The sequence below is a fragment of the Colias croceus genome, chromosome 4 (genome assembly GCF_905220415.1).
Source record: "Colias croceus chromosome 4, ilColCroc2.1".
Classification (NCBI taxonomy): domain Eukaryota; kingdom Metazoa; phylum Arthropoda; class Insecta; order Lepidoptera; family Pieridae; genus Colias; species Colias croceus.
Genome location: NC_059540.1, coordinates 8,031,764 through 8,051,380, shown reverse-complemented (window position 1 = coordinate 8,051,380; position 19,617 = coordinate 8,031,764). Strand labels below are relative to the sequence as shown.

General features: G+C 35.0%; 1 protein-coding gene across 5 annotated transcripts in view; it reads right to left on the bottom strand.

The window, feature by feature from the left end:
- Positions 1–1,479: 1,479 nt before the first annotated feature.
- The window catches only part of LOC123691068 (NAD(+) hydrolase sarm1-like), a 49,295-nt gene continuing 31,157 nt past the window's right edge, over positions 1,480–19,617 (bottom strand). For all 5 annotated transcript variants that reach the window (XM_045635286.1, XM_045635287.1, XM_045635288.1 and 2 more), the window contains 10 exons: positions 12,528–12,680; positions 8,835–8,995; positions 8,132–8,576; positions 6,923–7,162; positions 5,476–6,794; positions 5,029–5,264; positions 4,511–4,800; positions 3,545–3,711; positions 2,839–3,024; positions 1,480–2,478 (listed from right to left, as the gene is read on the bottom strand). In XM_045635286.1, the coding sequence (XP_045491242.1) occupies positions 2,871–3,024; positions 3,545–3,711; positions 4,511–4,800; positions 5,029–5,264; positions 5,476–6,794; positions 6,923–7,162; positions 8,132–8,576; positions 8,835–8,995; positions 12,528–12,680 (3,165 nt within the window). In that variant the 3' untranslated portion in view covers positions 1,480–2,478; positions 2,839–2,870. The remainder of the gene's footprint in view (positions 2,479–2,838; positions 3,025–3,544; positions 3,712–4,510; positions 4,801–5,028; positions 5,265–5,475; positions 6,795–6,922; positions 7,163–8,131; positions 8,577–8,834; positions 8,996–12,527; positions 12,681–19,617) is intronic.

The following is a 19,617-nucleotide window of genomic DNA, read 5'->3' as shown; positions in this document are numbered from 1 at the left end:
CGCATCGTAGGCAGATGAGATATAGATACTATATAGATGTGTGTGTGACAAATAGGGATGGGTAGATATCAATTGCGTGTTGAACTATCGATAAGTTATGTAAATAAATATGTATCATAAGTAAATTTTATGTTCAATAAGTTATTAAAGGAAAAATATATGAATAAAGTATAAATATGTAATTTTAAATTTGTTTACCAACTGAATAACGTTTGTTTATTCCATTTGAATATTAAATATTATATAAGAAATTTTCTTGTATTAATTATAAGTACTTTAAAAAAATATGTTTGATTGGAATATCAGAAAAACGTGAGTACTTTTTAAATAATAAAGTTAATAAAATAAAAGATCGGGTTTAGTGCTATTTATTTAATAATAAATCAAACAATAATAATAATGTTTTAAAAATGGTAAAAAATATTAAGGAATAATTAATAATTTAAAATGATAATATAATAAATAATATTAATAATTTTTTTATTTAATTTTATCCATTCTACTATCAAAATCTTCAATATCAATTTAGCGGTTCAGAAAATATATCGTAACATTACATACTTTACATTTACACTATAATACATTCGCATTCATAATTTAGAAAGTGTATCATACAAAACACACCACAGAGAGTTTTAATTTTAAAGTTAAATAAATAATTTGTTAAAATATAGTTCTTCTAGTAAACTTTATATCGAGTACAGCGTTGGTCAGGTCACATCACTACGATCACGTGGCGGCAGTGAGGCGCGCGAGCGAGCCTGCGCGTGTCCGCCTCCCACCTACTCTTCACCCCCGCGATGCTAGATTTATTTTCATAAAATGATGTATAACAATCGACTGACTGATGAAATGTGATAGTGGATTTCAATTTTGTGTATTCTCTAGTATCGTTTTTGCAAGATAGAACTGCACATTTCACCACGTTTATTCGTAAATATGAAAAAAATCCAGAGCAACGCACTTCGTGAGCACTCAACCACGACTGCGAGCGCTCGCGGCGGGAGCGTCGTGTTGTTCCCACCTGTGCCTACTGTTCCCACTTGGTTGTTCGCACTCTATAGATAGTATATATACTCTAAGGTTCGAAAGCTATTGTATGATGTATCGTAGGGTACATTTAAAAACTTCGCACAACACGAGTAGTTAGTAGAAAGTTTTCCTTCAGATAAGTAATTATGAGCGTAATTATGATTCAAGGTTGTTTTTTGTACGTCAATAAGGTCAATATGTATATCATAATATCAGCAAACACATATTTTAATAGGCTTACTATGCACCCGCGACTTCTTTGAATTTCTGTTCACAGACGAATGTCTTTCTGTGTGAGGAATCTCACACTGGATTTTATGTAAGTATATCCCTTTATTTATATTTCCATTCCCTACAGCAGACATTACTTCAGTTTTTTTTTTTTTTGTTTAAAGGGTAGCAGATTTTAGGTTTAATCAAAGGTGGTTTTCAAAAAATAAATTCGTCTTAGTTTTAATAATACTATTTATTTCATGTTATATAGCTATTATACATAAAATATACAATTGTGAAATGAAATATTCATGGTTAACACATGTGATTGACAATATAGTCTAGGATATGTACAACTTGTCCACAAAACTATGTAATTAACACAATTCATTAAATTATTTGCTTAACCAATATTTCGAGTTATATTAAGGATTCATTCGGCTATAATATTATAAAATCTATTTATATAAAAGTAATAAATTTCATGTTTTTACAAATACTTTATTGGCAAGAAGCTAAAATTTAAATAAATTCATTATTACTTGTAAAATCTAAGTAGAGAGTGAAAAGAGAGATAAGTTTAAAATATAATTAGAGCCAGATACAATGAAATTCACAAGCAATTTGCCATACTACAACGAATAGCAAACCACTATCGGTCATCCCACCTCGTGAAATGTTCTTAAAACACTGCAGGGTAGCGATAACATTAAATAGTATGTAATTTTCATACACTCATTGAGATTACATTATTTTGGAACACCAATTTTATATGTATACTTGGACAATGTTATTTTAAATTAGCTTGTATACACAGAATATTTACATATTGTGCATGCATTTGTACTATATACATAAATTATGCGTTATAGTCCGATACAATATAATATTACACACTCTGCAAGCTCTAGCGAGCCGTTCGCGTCACATCAGCAAAGTCGCACTTTGTTTACACATCTGTCCATGAAATTTTTCTTCCTTTTAGTTTGTGTGGTAGCTTCTAACGGTGAGGGTAGATTGATGTGTGTGTTTGCGGGATTTTCTTCTAAAATTCCTTCACAGCTACGACATCTACGTGCATTCTCAAGGGTTTTCTGTTGTAAACTATCACTACTTTCGGAAAGTCTTTGGGGCAGGTCGCACGAAGCTGTGAGCTCCTGCAGGGGTAATTGCTCACAGCTTTGTGTCGTCACTTTCGCTTTTTCTACTGATGATTGCCGGCTCCGTTTCGGCCTGTAAATGAATAGTGTTATTTAGGTTAAGTTTTATGATTTTATCCTTACCGTTGCTTGGATATTCATTATTGTATTATCCTCCTTGGTAATTGTTAAAGATATGTTATGACGATTCAAAAGTGCTTCTAGAAGATGTTAAATTGATTAAATAATTAATGTTTGAGTTTGAAACTCTTATCAAAGGTTATTCATAAAATATTTTATGTTTATTAATTTAATGCGTTATAAAACGCCACAAGTCTCATACAAAATTTTTGAAAAGTTACATTAACTAACAAATTATAAGTACATATATATTTACGATTTTTTAAATGTTTTTTTTATTTCGACGAACAAACAAACTAAATAAATCGCTCACCGGACAGGCGGCAGGGTGTGCAAGGGCTCTAGTCAGTCGTTCTTATCACTGCCGCGGCTCTCAGTGGACTGCATGCGCTGGTAGTTGGGCGGGCCGCGGCCGATGCTCGCTGTGCCCGGGGTCTGCTCGCCGCGGCCACGGTAGCCTTCTAGACGGTTCGCGAGATTGGACTTGCCGCGGAGGAAACTGGAATAGATAAGGATTGTTAGTCGTTTATAATATGAATTATTAGAAGATGGTTTGGAGATTTGAGTACATTTAATTAATAATTTATAATAATTAATTTAAGGTATGTGTCAAATTAAAAGTCTATTTGAAATAAAAACAAAATTCAGTGCTTTGATTTTTATATATTACTAGCTTCTCCGCGCAGTTTTACCCCCGTGACTCTTCTCCCGTTGGTCGTAGCGTGATGATATATAGCCTATAACCTTCCTCGATAAATGAGCTATCTAACACCGAAAAAATTTTTCAAATCGGACCAGTAGTTCCCGAGATTAGCGCGTTCAAAGAAACAAACAAACAAACTCTTCAGCTTTATAATATTAGTATAGATGTATTTTTATTTGAACGAGACTTCGCGTGCGGTTCGACCATAATCCCGCATGTGCACTGCAATTAATGCTATGTGAAAATTTATTACGTACTTATCGGACTAATATTATGATTTAAGGTTGGGCTGCCACTATCTCCTGTAAGTTAATACCTTTCCAGTTTCTCCACACACGCGTCCTGATAGTCGTGTATCCAGCGCACGCCGTTGAAGTGGCAGACGGCGCGCATGTCCTCAGGCAGCTCCTCCGGCTCGGGCCACTCGAAGTTGTCGATTATCGGCACTATGTTGCATTGTGATTGTAATGCGGCTACTATCTCCTGGAAATTGAAAGAATTTTTATTAATCATCGATTTATAATAGTTCAGGATACATCGCCCATTTTTGCAAGTGACTACTATCAAGCTGATTTTCCGTTTGTAGCTTTATTTTAATGAGACACCGAATAATTTCGTGTACGAAACTCTCGATTGTGCTAGCTACCAGAGATAACAAGGATAAAAATTTTTGATTTGATGGTTCTCAAATATTTATTACGCAATTTGTAGGACAATATGTCTGTTGAATTATATAAACATTAACTAAGTGAAAACAAAAAAATCAGCTTGTTAGTAATCATTTATGATGACCTCGTAATCGATACACTTTGGAAAGGGGGACTCTTTGAACAAACCATAGATTTTGTAGGACAAATATTTTTTCGAATAATTTAGGTAATTATCTTGAGATTGAACAAAAAAAAAATTCAGTTAGTAATAAATATTTGAGAACCATCAAATCAAAAATTTTTATCCTTGTTATCTCTGTTAGCTACCACAATCGAGACTTTCGTACACAAAATTATTGGGCGTCTCATCAAAATAAAGCTACAAACGGAAAATTAGCTTGATAGTAGTCACTTGCAAAATTAATGGGCGATGTATCCTGAACTATAAGGGCAATAAAAAAATACATACTATTGCAGAAATAATTTGTTAAAAAGTAGAGACCAAACATCACATTGTGACAAAATAACAGGTAAACAAGTTCAAACAGTATACCAGCCAATTTACGTAAATTTAAAATTATATATTAGAAAGCAAAGACAGCAAATTTTATATGAAAGCATTTCAAACTCACCCGATGCACCCAATCCTTCTGTTCATTATCGTGCTTACACCTGTCCAAGGCGTTAGGTGTCAGCACTAGCAGGAAATGCTTCGCCTGTTTAATACTTTGCAAGAGGTTATTGTCAAATTTGCCGGCCTCTAATCTCTCCACGTCTATGAATACTGTGAACCCTCTGACTTGAAGGTGGACTTTTAAAAGGCTAGCTAATTGGGAACCATTCGATCTTCTGTAACTAACGAAGACGTCCAAATTCTTTTCTAAATTCTCTTCTCCTTTTATTGGAAGTCTGCTTTCATATGCTGAAATACAAAATTAATGTTATAGAGAAGTTATAACAAAATGATTTATGGATAAGTACCATATCCTAAAGGCACTGCTTCGGTCTAGTACGAAATAGATTTTTTGGCTTTGTTTCATTTAAAATCAAATCTTTTTTATCTTTCTATGAACTTTGCCTATATCGTTTTGTTAAACTGTATGCAAGATAAACAATTAGTATTGTACAAAATAATCTACAATAGACTCACCTCTAATAGCGTTTAAAATCCTTAATCTATGTATACTGTTGAGAATATGGCACTCCTTCTCCAATTGTTCATCGCTCAGGCCCCTAATGGACTCTTTGTCTACTCCCGCGTTTAGCATAGAGTACGTGTATATCGTGTACTCTAAGCCGATGCCTTGTAAGAACTCGTTCAGGTTACCCGTGTCCCGTGAACTGTAGTCAGCCATTTTCTTTAGCTGCTGCAGTTCTCTTGTGAATCTGGGAAATTAGAGTATGGGTAAGTTCGGGGGAAAAAATTTTTGATGTGTAATGATGGTCTTAGAAATAAAATGTATCAAGTTTGGCCATTTTTGTAAAAAAGAGAATGTTTAAGTTAATCTTTCTCAAAGGATTAAATATATGACAATTTTTTTTCGAGTTACTACAATTTTTTCTAGGAAGTTTATATAGCAAAAAATGTATGCTATACCTTTTCCGCTTGATTCCATTATGCAAACCGATATCTTCTTTAAGATTCTCTTCTGTGATTTGTAACAATAAATCTCCATCTACCCTGCTTTCGTAGAAATTCGTTGCATATTCCGAAAAGCCAATTTGCTTCACCCATTCTCGTACATCTTCTATGGACCAGAGAGGGACCTGCTGCGACAGCTTGTGAGGTACTTCCTCCCCGATAAGCCTTAACGCTTGCGCAGCGTATTTAGACGCGACAGCGTTTGGACAACTAGCTACTTTCTTCAAAGACTCTATTGCACCTATTTCCCTAAATATCTCAGTATTTCCCTGTTGCTTCTTAATCCCCGCCTCCATACAAAAGTGGAAGGCAGCCAGATTTCTCGCTTCCTCTCTTTTCGAACTCAACACCGGAACTAGCCTTTGCAACCAGTTCTTACTTTGACCGTGCGCATGAGCTAGATTCGATCGTGCGAATTCAGACGGATTGTGTGTAGTTACGAATGGCTCCACTAAATCCAATGTACCAGATTTCAGCACAGCTGCTTCTATTTCTTTATTAGCAACCAAAACAGCGATAGCAAGACAAGCGTAGTATTTAATATTATCGTCGTTGTGGAACGCTAAAGGAAACAGCCACATAGGAACTTTCCTTTTGATCATAGCTTCCTGGTTCTCAGCTCCACCGTATAGGGACAAGTTAGCAAGAGCAGTGGCACAATGACGTAGAGTTTCTATATCGTTCTTTCTACATTCGAATAGAACTGCGTCTAAGCCTCCTAATTTGATGACGTCACTACACGTGCCTTCGCTATGTTTGAACAAGTGTTCCAATATTCCAGTTCCAATTCTCGAGTGATCTGCATGTGCATGTTTCGTACAGACACAAGCCACATTAACAACTTTCTCTAGACCGTTTTCAACTACGTGAGCTCTGTTTTCAGTTGTAAGGCACTGTTCTAGAAGTTTTGCCGAAGAGAACTGTAGATCAGGGTTATTGGATTCTAAACAATTTTCCATAAGAATGTCGAGGCCACCAGAAGTGCGTAAAGTGTTGCATAATGAATACCCTAACTCGTGTCCATACGTAGGGACCGCCCACGCTCTCCTCAACATTTCATTTAATTTGTTAAAATGTACACAGGCGTTTTTCATGTCCATTTGATTATTTTTGATGGCCGTTATAAATGCATTCATTCGATGTGAATACTTTTGTATTGCTAAATCGACATCTTTTTCGTTGGAATTTCCGTTTAATCTCTCTAAGTCTTCGAATGTTAAATTTGAAAGGTCTTCATCGCCCGGTTTGATTGTTCCGTTTAGCAGTTGACTCATCTGAAACACAAACATGGAGTAAAGAACATTGTTTTGAATATTCGCACCTACGTCACACGATACCTTTGTGATTAACGTGTGCGCGTATAAGTAGTTATTGTTTTTACAACATTTATATGAAAACTTACCTGAGATGAAAGTAAAGTAGATTTAGTTGTGAGATTTTTGCTAGAAATGGTCATATTTGAATGTGATGAGTGCTCTTTATGACTGAACATTCCACTCGATGTGACAGTTTGTCGCGCCTGTGATGAGGCCATGGCTTTTTTCTCAGCGCTGAAGGCTTCAGTTTGAAGCCTTGAACTAGAAGCAGACATATTGTTCGCTTCTTGCGCTGTAACCTCTCCAGCTTGCAAAGATCGCTTCTCCTGAAATAAAAAAAGACATTGATAAATAACGTATGAACAATCATCCTATCAATGAAAGTTCACGTCAATAAAATTTGAATGCGTAAAGCGAGCATTTTATAGTAAATAACATTCTCTCTAAAAATATTCTGGCTATCTATGAGGCTGTTAAAAAGCACATCGAATAGACTGCGTGTCATGGCCCGGTTTCTTGTATGAGTTTCCATTGGAAGTAGGCCAATCGCGTGATACTCGATGATAATTTTAAAGTTTGTATACGGACGTCACATATTTAGAAGGTTGAAAGGGAGATGTATAGTGAAATCCTCCGCTAATCGCCTCACCGAAGGATGCGGCGGCCTCGGCGGGAAGCGCGACAGGACGCCGCGATGTACCGGCCACGGGGCAGAACCCCCACCCGACATTCCGCGTCTAAAATAAGCCGACTATTCGTGTACAGAAGCGCGCATGCGCAATAATTAACTTCCGCGTGTGCTTGCGCGCGCGACGGTCAAACGCCGACTGAGACAAGCATGGTGTAGTTTACGATAAGCGACCGGAGATAAATGAGCTCACCGCCCCTGGTGATCCTCCTCGACGCCACATCCTTACCGTCCACGCTACGAATCTCGAAGCCATCGTAAAATCGTATTACGCATTCACTATAAATTAGATCGAGCATTTTATATCTAATGTTATCAAGACAAGACGCCCATGGGTACTGACTGCTGAGCGTAACTGGCACGAAACGTCGGCAGGGTATCGATCGAGCCGGCCGCTCGGGGTCGCGTCCTTCGGCGCGCCTTACTGGCTCCACCGAATAAATTGTTGATAGCGCGATTTGCAGACCGATTTAATGTAGCATAATGTTTACCTCGCCGGTTTTCCCAGAAATTGAAATATAATTGAATACTTAATGCGAGACAAATAAGCCAGACGTATAAATAATTTATTTTAATAAACATTCAATTGAATTTAAATTATACTCACTTGATGATAGGCGGCATTTTGTTCAGCGGTTAGTCCCTCAGCCTGCAAGAGCCTGTGTGAGGCCCCAGCGGCGCTGTGTTCCGCATATTGCATGTCACCGTGCTGCAGCCGCCTCGTTCTGGAACTGTTCGCTGCTGATTTCGATGCACTGAACCCGTCGGTGACTACGCGAGTCGAACTGGCAGAAGTCATACGCGCTGCGCTATATTTCAATTCGTTTGCTGCATTTGAACCTATGGCTACTGTCGTTGGCGCCAGAAGACACTGTTTATCAGGCGGTGGGGTGTCAGACTCTGGGAAGGTAACGAGAGGACCGTCACTGGCGAGATCGGTCATGTCCCCTATGTCGCCGATATCGCCCATTTCGCTGAGATCCCTTATATCGGGTATATGCCTCTGATTCATATCGTCTTGATCCACGATGTTCTCCATCGAGCTTCGTAATCTGTAAAGGTGGCGTAAGTGAGATTCGGACGCTCCAAATAGTTATTTTCCGCGTAAAATAACGAACGCGTCTATTGTTTGTCGATGAAACTACGGACTAAAAGCAAGGAAACGTATTGGCTGAAAATTGGCTAAGGGCCAATGGGAACTCAGGTGGGATAGCAGTTTCGTTATCTATAACGATCATTAACAAAACAAATTTTGAACAGTAGTAAAACATAAAACGGATATTTATAACAGCGAGTAACGTTTATATCACCTTTGTCCAAAATTTAAAGCCGCAGAGTTGCTTAGAGTTTTCATTTCGGATATTGAGCTCTTTAATTCTGTCAAATCTGATTTGATAGAGCTAGCCCGTTGGGACGAACTCTGCACTCGTTGGCTCGAAGCAGCACTACTTGAAGTCGCACTAGACACCATCTGGAAAAGATAAATATATTTACAGCTTACTCCTCTGCATTAACTGTTTTCCATGGCCATACAAATGCAATTGAATGAGAGGAGAATAAAATTATTTAACCTACTTAATAAAATAAGTTTCATGGGTCAACAAGATATTAACCTTTATATTGATAGACCACCAAATCGAGTACGCATCAATGTAATGTAGCCTTAATTCACTCTATTGGTATTTTTTAACTAACTTTTAAAGCATATATTGTCGATGACACAATAATTGTAAAACACTAGACGTCTTAAATCTGATAGTACCTACACTTCGTACACAGTCATTATCTAGACAAGCACTGAGTTCAGTGCCAATGCTATAGAGGATTTTCTTCGAGCGAGCGTCATGTGTGTTGGCGTACTTACGGGATAAATAAGATATGGTTGTGTCATTATATAAATAGATGACACGTTTAAAAATAAACTGATGATTTGTATAAAACTAAAGTAAAAATAGGAATGATATATATTTATGGAAATATAAATTTAGTATTCCAATTTTATCCTACTTTTAATATCTTGTTTAAAAATACACTGTAGTTGGGATATAATGTATAGTGGATTTGGCATTGGCTACGCATTGATTTTGGGGATTCAAGGGTGAGTCATAGTGCGTAGGTGGGATGCATCGAGTCTTTTAACCTTTGTGTATCTCAAGACTATAAGGTTGTGTTTTGGCCAGTGGAAAATTCTTCGAAATTGTGACTAATTTATACCTTTTTGATTTATTTTACTTGAGGACTTCACTGGTAAAACTAAAGTTTAAAAAATACCTTACTATTTAAAATACATCAGTAATCTCAATACACAACTGATTCTTATCAGATTCCTTTGTTAGATAAAATAAACCGAGAGGAAGTTATATTTTATCTGTTCTATGAGACGAACATTCTTATTAGTAAAGAACTGAACCATTTAAATTCTTTTAGCGTACTAAGGAAACGTATTACGACATAAGTAGAACACCAGATATCCCTAATGTCTATCCAATGTTACGCCATAATAGAACCGCTGCATTTGGCTTCGTGCCAGCAGTTATCATGCACTCACGTAGCTCCCTCCATATTAAACTTGATAAATTCGTGAAACGGGATCATAAACAATTTGTCTTTTAACTTTTTAATAGATTATTTTGTGTTATAAAACATTTTGGTTTGAAAAATTACTAGTTACAGATAAGTAGTTAATGTTATTATATTTAACAATGTTGTAAAAACCCACGCCTAAACAAAAAGTAAACAATGTCTATGCCTCTATGCCGATGCCGTTACAGAAATCGTGACACACATACAAAATCGATCGATGTTTAAATTAAAGTAGAGAACAGATTTTTTGAACAGTATTTGATTTATTTTTTAAATATTTACATTACATTAAAACAAGGCGGTATTGTTCGACTACTAATTTATTACAAATTATTACTATTTACAGTAGCTATAAACTTTTTCAACTTGCGGTTAGAATGGAAGTCCGCGCAATAACAAAAATATCCTGAATATTTCTATTTCAAATAAAAAATAGAATATGAATTTAATAAGCATCATAGAGTCTTTATCTTTCACCAGTATAGAGCGAGTATAATAATTATTAAAATTGTGAAAATATATTCCATTAAATTACCTTGTTGCTAATTAACATAAACAATAGTTAAATAATTACATGCGTCTTTGCACTCGGTCGCGGAGTAGGTACTTGTTTTATTTATTTTTTCCGCACCGCGCTTGCTGATTTCAAAATAAACCGCCCATTTTATGAACAGACCGAGGCCAGTACAGGAATAGCTTACAGTAAACTATATTTAATATTATTTCAAAGAAAACTAAATTTGTTTTTAGGCATTGCACGAACTTATCTATTTTTGACCTTATACATGTAAAGTGAATATGCAAATAGTTATCATTCTTTATTCTATTCTTTAAATATTCTGGTTGCCGATTTTACAATTCTGTGGACTATGGTACTGTGTAATTGAAATCATAATGACAACTCATACCGTAAAAAGCGCACCGTAATAATTATACATTAATTACAATACAGAATCTTTGTTGATACTGTTTACCATGCCTTTATTTTGTGCGGTAAGATATTTGTTTATAAATCATTTGACTTAAGCAGAAAGGACTCAAGGAAGGAAAATGTACCAAGATAACGTTTAAATTACGACGTCTCTATCAATTCTACCATAACAAATAATTTCAGTATTATGTGTTGCTAAAATTCAAAAAGACGATAATACGTGGTTTGCTTTCGAAAAAAAATCAACACCGTTTCAAATAAAGACATAAAATAACATATACTTTTTTATTTACAATGAACCGCTCTATCTCCAACCGTGTAATAATTCTAAATGTGGTATTTTAAACGTCTCGTGTTATTAAAACACCCACACGCCCGTTAAGGCACATTTGTTATTCAAACAATTATTATTCAATAGTGTAACGACGCAAATTGTACACCATAAATAAATATTTTTGAGAGATCATTAACTAGTTTGCGCCCGCGTTTTGCTTCTAGATAAGAACCGGTTGAATTGACAATGTTTGAGAACATACACTGTGTTCCGCTTGTTTATGTTAATGTATCATGTGGATTAGATAAAACAATATAGTTAGTAGCCAGTATAATGTGATACTATTCACGAATAAAATATTTATTTACTGTTACAGTTTCGATATAAAAGTTGGGTTGGGAAGAAATCGCTCAGGATAAAGATGGCGATTGTTCATCTCTAGCATCACGTGTAACAGCCGCTGTTTCTATGTATGTTTAAGAAAATTCATTCAAAAATACGTGAATATTAAAAAACTAATTAAATAAGATCTTTTTATATAACCTTCTAGTATGGACCCCTACGAGGTAAAGAAGTGGATAAAACTAAACATTAAAAATTTTAACTGTGACTCCATCATAAAGATTAAAAGAGCATGGACAAACATGGACTAAATACTGTCATTGATCTACCGTACGTCGCGCGGTCAGTCTGCTATACAAATAATTAATTAATTATATACGTATACATCAAAACGATTGATTGATCGTATCACGTATGGTTGTTTGTGCACGTTCCCAATAGTTTTTTGGTGAGAAATAATATTGAGTCGGGAGTAGTCTGAGCCTATTTGATTAATATTTTACATTAACTGCTCCTCTCGGAACTGCTCTATGATCCATCCGGGGACCAATCCATTATCCTTACTTAATATTATAAAGTTGAAGAGTTTGTTTGTTTGTTTGAAAGCGCTAATCTCGGGAACTACTGGTCCGATTTGAAAAATTCTTTCTTGGTGTTAGATAGCCCATTTATCGAGGAAGGTGGCTATACATAAATCATCACGCTAAGACCAACAGGAGCGGAGCAATGCGGGTGTAACCGCGAGGACAGCTAGTAGAATTTAAAACTAAGGAATAAAATAGCTCGTGAAAGAATATTTAGGTTCAAATCAGTATACCCAGAAATTTGAGCATTCAACGGAACTTTTCAGATCATTATGAATTAACTTCATACCTGTTGTTTTGAGGAACTGGAAACCTGATTAAGGGACTGGTTCTGCCTGGAGACGAGGCTGGACTTCTTCAAGTTCTCCATTACGGAAGCCAGGTCCTTGGTGCTGCCGTTGTGTTTCAACGTGTTGTTGCCATCCAAACCGAATTCTGGTATCTGTGTGAACAAGAGGATAAGTAAGTAATCTATTTATTTGATAGATAGGATTTGCTTTTTAGTGTTATAGCATCAAGCGGTAATTAGTTATACGATTGTAATTTGTAGGCAACTATTTTTGGTACAAATTGATGGTTTCGAATATATATAATATGATCTGACGCTAGAAAAATCGTGTGTAAAGTTTGAATAGATATAGCAAATAAGTACGTTAACTGACAAAAACGAGTTTAAAATACTAACTAAAACATTTTTTAACCTTCAAGGGTAACATAAATTTTATAATTTTACATGGCGGAAATTGCTTCACACCCGCATTAATTCATGGAATCCATTTATCAAGTGACGAACCCTAAAACGTATTGCGTAGTTCACAAAATATGTTCTTAGACAAAGAAATGAAATTGCAACAATTTTAACCAGAAACGATTATATTGTTTGTTTAAAATTGATATCTACAATAAACACAACCTAGATATTCTGATAGGATAGGTATCGTCTTTATTGCTTTTCCGAGAAGTGTTTGAAATTCAGCACAAGGACAATACATTACTGCACTAAGTGAAACAGTTGAACAGGGTCAAAGGAACTATTAAGAATGTAACGTTATAGTTTTCTGTGAGTCATAGGAGGCACCGACTTTCAATCAGACCTACGATTCACGCGTAATGCGTATAGGTGCAACACGCATATTGATGATGCCTTCACCTCAGGTGTGCTCAAGTCACCATACACATTCTGTAGCGCTAGGGCTGCAATCAAAATACATCAATCAATGTCCGTGAAGGGCTTTCGATCAATTTCTTGCATTGTAACTAGACACGAATTACGCCATCACAACTTGTCAAGTGATTTCGTGAACGTCGAGAGATAAATTGAGTTGAGGTCTTTTTATCATCGTTAGTATTATGTTACAGCGCGCAATCGTTTAGATAATGTAATATGTTAATTGGCGTTACGAAGAATCCGTTGAAGACTTGGATGACGCGCAATGACGTGTATCTAGCTGATGTCATGGGCACGCGCACGCGAGGCATCGTCACCTCAAACACTTCAAAAATCGTACCCTATTATAGACGGCCTATCATTATGTACACATATGAGGCATCGAAATTTGTCGATTATGCCCAATCGTTAAACACATTGGACGTATGTGTTAATGTGTGGCATATGCATATCAACACAATGACGGCTTTGAATAAACGTGTGGGAAATTATAATATGCTTTATACGGATAGCGAAGTTACAGAATAGTGACAGCGAGCGGCACCCAATTGGTGGCCCGACTATGATTTCATTGATAACTCTATCTAGAGATGAATGATGACTAATGGCCTATCGGGGCAAAAGAGATACGATCCGGTAACAGAACAGGTCAATAATGCGTGAGTCATACTTCACAGAAATGTCGTCACAGTTCCAGAGATGTTATGTAATTTTTTGTTGAGCTAATTTTACGTCATGCGAGTGCGGGTGACGAGGTCTCTACATGTCAACGTTAAGTGAACTCTAGATTTGCGGATTCTTTTGAACTTCAATTTAATTAAAGATTATCATACAATATCGTTAAAAGTAATCAAGTTCGTGATATGAATTTGATAACTGTAAATTGTTTGTGTTTATTATGATGTGTTTGTATCATAAAATATAATAATAAAATAAAACGATAAACGTAATTAGTTCATGAAGTATTTTAACTGTTCTATTTCGTTCGGATTTTCCATCATAGAGTTTCCTTATATATTGCTTCATGATTATGAATTGTTAAATTTTTTAACTAAATCATAAATATGTTTAATCTGAAATTAATATTCATGCGTGACTCAGATTTTGTTTGTATTAGTTACAACTTTAATTCGTTTTTAGAATATAAATTTAATAATATATTTTCTAGTTTTAATCAGAAAATGTACTGTTGAAGTGGATAGACGGATAAGTGCTATTTATCTACAGTTTCGATAAACGATTACCAGTAACGGGAAGTACAAAGGCAGTACGATGCAAGGGAATTTAATTGCGAATTCAATACCCACGAAACACAAATCAGTCAATACCCATTCTCCTCGTGGGCGCCTTGCCTACTTCTTGGCATAGCTTTCTCGTCTATTTAACGATTAGCGTATACTTGGTAGCATTTTAAACTTGAACCTTATGTTAAGGCAATTCGAGTTAAAATTTCGTGCTCAAACATTGTTGTTATCAAACTTGGTTAGTTTTGGATGCATCGGTGTTGCATGCACATCAAGAGACATACATTATTGTGAAGGTCAGTTATGCATGCACAATAGTTAGTGCGCGATAAAACGAGATGGCTGTAGGTAACTTATATAACTTTATGTGTGGAATCCACGTTACTGATTGCAATTTACAATTAGGTAAATTAAGATGATAATTATTTGCTTTTAGCACTGTAAATACATGTTTGACGTATGCAGTTTGCTTTTGAATAGATATTAATTAAGCATACTGAGAACGATCCATAAGAATAATTATTGTTTGTTAGGTTTGAAAAAAATACAATCAACAGCTAAAAAGTACATTTTTAATGGAAGATTTAATACGATGTGATAAGTGTAAAATTAGATAGAAGTATATTTTACAATTTATTTCAATAGTCATTATGCATATTTTATCGCAATCCGTTCCACCACTCGCAATTTATGAACAACACTCTGTTCAAGATAATAAGTACTGCGCGAGGAAATTTACTCAGCGTATATTATTACCAGGCAAAGGATAATAAAATAAGCGGTTAATTCTAGTGTATATTTTCGGTATAATAATATATACAATAACCTAGCGATAGTTCACCAAACAATGGTGCCAGTGTCAGAAGTACATATTTCAAGCGACTGATATTTTACCTCGCGTCGCTCCTAGTGCAATCCAAAAAGCACGTCCACTGCAACCATATTCACGTGTGTCTTGTTTATTATGAACTCTCAATCACTTATCGCGTCGGGGCGTCGCGTGTCTAACTAGCAGGAGGACTACAACGAACAACACGTGCCCATCTCGCGGCGAATGCGGCGTGACTGGTGTGCCAGCCGGCCGGCTGATCGCAAACTTTACCCGGCGACCACAATGGCTAATTAGAATGGCGAGTGGCGCGGAGCGCGGGGCGAAGCGGCCTATGCCGTGCTCTACCCACCCACAAACCTTCGCATCCGCCTATGGTGTAAACTGATGAGACGACTTAACATACCAATAAAATTTAATTAACAATTATGTAACTCCTAATATCGATTGATTGCCTCTCTATTTCTATATATTTTTATTACAGATTATACGTTTCAACGAGAATAGTCGGTTTCTCTGATCTCTATTACGCAGAGACTCACTTATAGCGCAAACCTTTTAAGTGCTAGGGTTATTATGGTAACTAATCTGTTTAAATGTCCTATTTTAACCTCGACTCGTGCTATTTCTCTATCTAAACGCATCGTTGTTGTGTCGATATTTAAATGTTACCGCGACGACCATGAGACAATACATGGTCGATAAAAAGTCTTTACAAAAAGAATGGTATTTTTCACGATAATTCTGTCGTCCTGATAAGTCATTGACCTTTCAATGTCAGCGAGAGACTGGAGCCGTGGATTACTGACATTATCAGTAAATGGATGTACGAATGTCGGTTCCGATTTCAATAACTATTTGTCTCTTGTTTATCTTTGCAGCTATTCATTTTAGATATAGTTTTTTGTTGCCTGACTGAGCTTCAGCGTATCCAATAGCCACCGTTTTTTGTGAAATATTTTCTGATCATAAAGTATGGGTTTGGGATTTAGAAGCAGTGGAACGATATTAATTATTAGCCACGTTTAAAGTTGCAGCTAGCTTTTGATCTCAGATATTTATAATTTATTTCAAAATATACGGCTAAGATCTGACAAATTCTAATGACGTCATCGAAAATTAATTAATACAAAATTGCCAATGGTGTCCTTTGTGCAACTTATGATATTTAGTTTTACCAAAGGCTATAATTTATTTATAAACCCGATAACATGGTAGAGTTTCAGTCTTGTCTGAAAATGTCTCAGGACTATCTTGCTAAAATATACCTACTCTATCAGGACTGATTGAATTGAATCTTTAGTTTTATTTTTATAGAATTGATTGAGTTACGCTGGCCTTATAAAGTTGCTTAGTACCTAATTGATTTTCTCTAAATTAATTTTCAATTTATAACCTCTAGTCTTCACTACAGGCGAATTCATATAATAATTTAGTATAATTATTTGCGAAAGTGATTAACTATCTTCCTAGAAGAATAAAACTCAGATCTTATCTTTTTCTTGTTTTAGATGTGACAATAGAGATATGGTAATTTAGTCACTTTTCTCAAGAAGATACGCTAGTTAGACTATACTTTCACATAACATTAGTAACCTTGTGATCATCAGCACTAAATTATAGACATAAAAATAGTCATGAGGCACTTTTATAGCGTTCATAATATTTTAATAAGCTGTGCCCCGTGGTTTTACCCGCATTTCTCAGCTCCTAATGGTCTTAGCGTAGCCTGTGTTATTGCGTGAAGGACTAACAAACAAACTTACAAACTTTCGCATCTCAGGAACTACTGGTCCCATTTGAAAATTCTTTCGGTGTTATATAGCCCATTTAGCGAGGAAGCAATGCGAGTAAAACAGCAGGGCACAGCTAGACGCTAGTTTATAATATTAGTAGAATATATTATATGATTTGTGCATCAGTCAAATACGGCCCTGTTAATACTGCTCTACATTTGTTACGGCATGGTTTATATTGAAGCAGATTTGCATTTACAAAACAATATTCATGAGTAATGCAGTGTTATTCATATTTATGGATTTTCCAACTTGTGGTTACTGGATTTTGTAGAAATTATTCAAAAACAAAACCTTGTTACTTTAAAGTTTAAAGCATCACTTGATTTTCAATTAATCTTGTAGGTAGTTACTTTGTTTTATAAAACTTTCGTAGAAAGGAGTCTGCTGTAAGATATATGACAGAAACAATATGATTTTACATGCTATTCAATATTCATAAGCTATAATTAAAACCTGCACGTGCACTAAAGGTATAATTTCATTCACCTTTAATAGTTTAATAATATGATGAAATTATATGAATATTGAATATGTACATACAATCTTCATACAATATACATATTATTATGTTGCATATTATATTTGAAATATAACAATGTTAATACTCAAATTCTACTGAAAACTTCATTAATTATCAAACATCCGACAGAAAAGTCAATACCTACCATAAAAAAATTTAAACTACATTCCTACGTGCAAGCAAATTTGTAGAGCGATGATAATGTACACATTAAAAATAATAACAGTGCCAATTATTTAGCGAACATACAACAAGGGCTAAGAAACCATACGTAAACATTTATATTGAAATGAGATTGACCTTTTACAATAATAATTTAATCTTGAGTACTGTTACGTGTGAGTCACAATATGCAATGAACAGTTTTTACTCATTTCACGTATGACTAAACTGCATGAGTTATTTCATTCACTAGCGAAGTAGACCAATGTTTACAAGCAACATTTATATTTTATAGCTGTACAAATATAAAATGTTTCATTCACTTCTTAGATAAGATTGCACGGAGATCCAGGAAATCAATAACAAAAAATTCTATTGTACCTATCACTGAGAGTGAGAAAGAAACGAATGATAAAATTTAAAAGCAATTGGATTTGAATTTAAAAATGTTAATTACATAAATAGTCTTCAGAATTAATAGTTCTGTAACCTTTTTCAGTAAATTTCAAGGCATTCCGATTAGTGAATTCTTAATCTTAAAAAGTACTTTTCCTTTAAAATATGTACTTAAAGAATGTAATTGTTACGCTTGAATTATCAGGTATGATTCATCACTCATTCACGAGGCGGTTAATCGTCAAAGTGTAAGGCATGGCGCATAACATAGAGCACATTTTACCTGCCGATGCGCGTGCGCAGGCCACATAGCCTATGAGTCAGCCCACGCATCCTGTTCCACCTTTGTGGAACTTTCACGAATTTCGTCAAAATTATTGCAACGGACTTTTAAATTTTATCATAATATCTACATTAAAGTCTTAGCGCATATACTAAGATATACTAAAATTTCGTTAAAAAACAGAAGAGTACATATAATTTGATCTCATTTTGTGTAAAATATGAAGGACTTTCCATTAAAGTAGATAATTCAATTTAGTATGTGCATTAGTGTTATATTTTCATCACCAGTAGGCAGTAGGTACAGTAATCGTGTTAAGGATAAACACCTAAACAGTAAACACTAATATCATTACTGCGATAGAACTAATTAGTATTTAAGTCATTAAATTGTTTATTGGCTTTCATATTAATTGCATATGAAATTGTGATGCTATGAAATTGTATAAACCTGACGCATTCTTTGAAGATTGGTAAAATTACTATTATTAAATAATGTTGAGTCACAAGTCACAACTGATTCACATACCAAATACATACATTTGCATAATCTTCATTTTAAATTTTTATGTAAAAACTATGGATGAAATCATTTGGAAATTATCTCATTATCATTTTCTTAAATTCACGCACCTAAGTGTTTGTATATTTTGATTTTGACCGAATTAGGGTCATACATCATCATTTAAGACTGAAAATTTGTAAATCTTACGTTAGCTGAAACAGTTATTTTATGAAATCGCTTTTAAGCGATAAGGTCACCTTTTGTACTTTACCTCGCATCTATACAACTATATATTATACTGTATATTGTAATGTTAAAAAGTGTGGTACAATAAATGGTTAAATAAATAAATAAATATTTTTATATTTCCTTCATACGTGCAATCTTGTACTGTATAAAGTACGCTCAAATGCCAACAATAAGACGAAATAATAAGCCGATAATCAAACCGAATCAATGTTTAAACTTTAATAA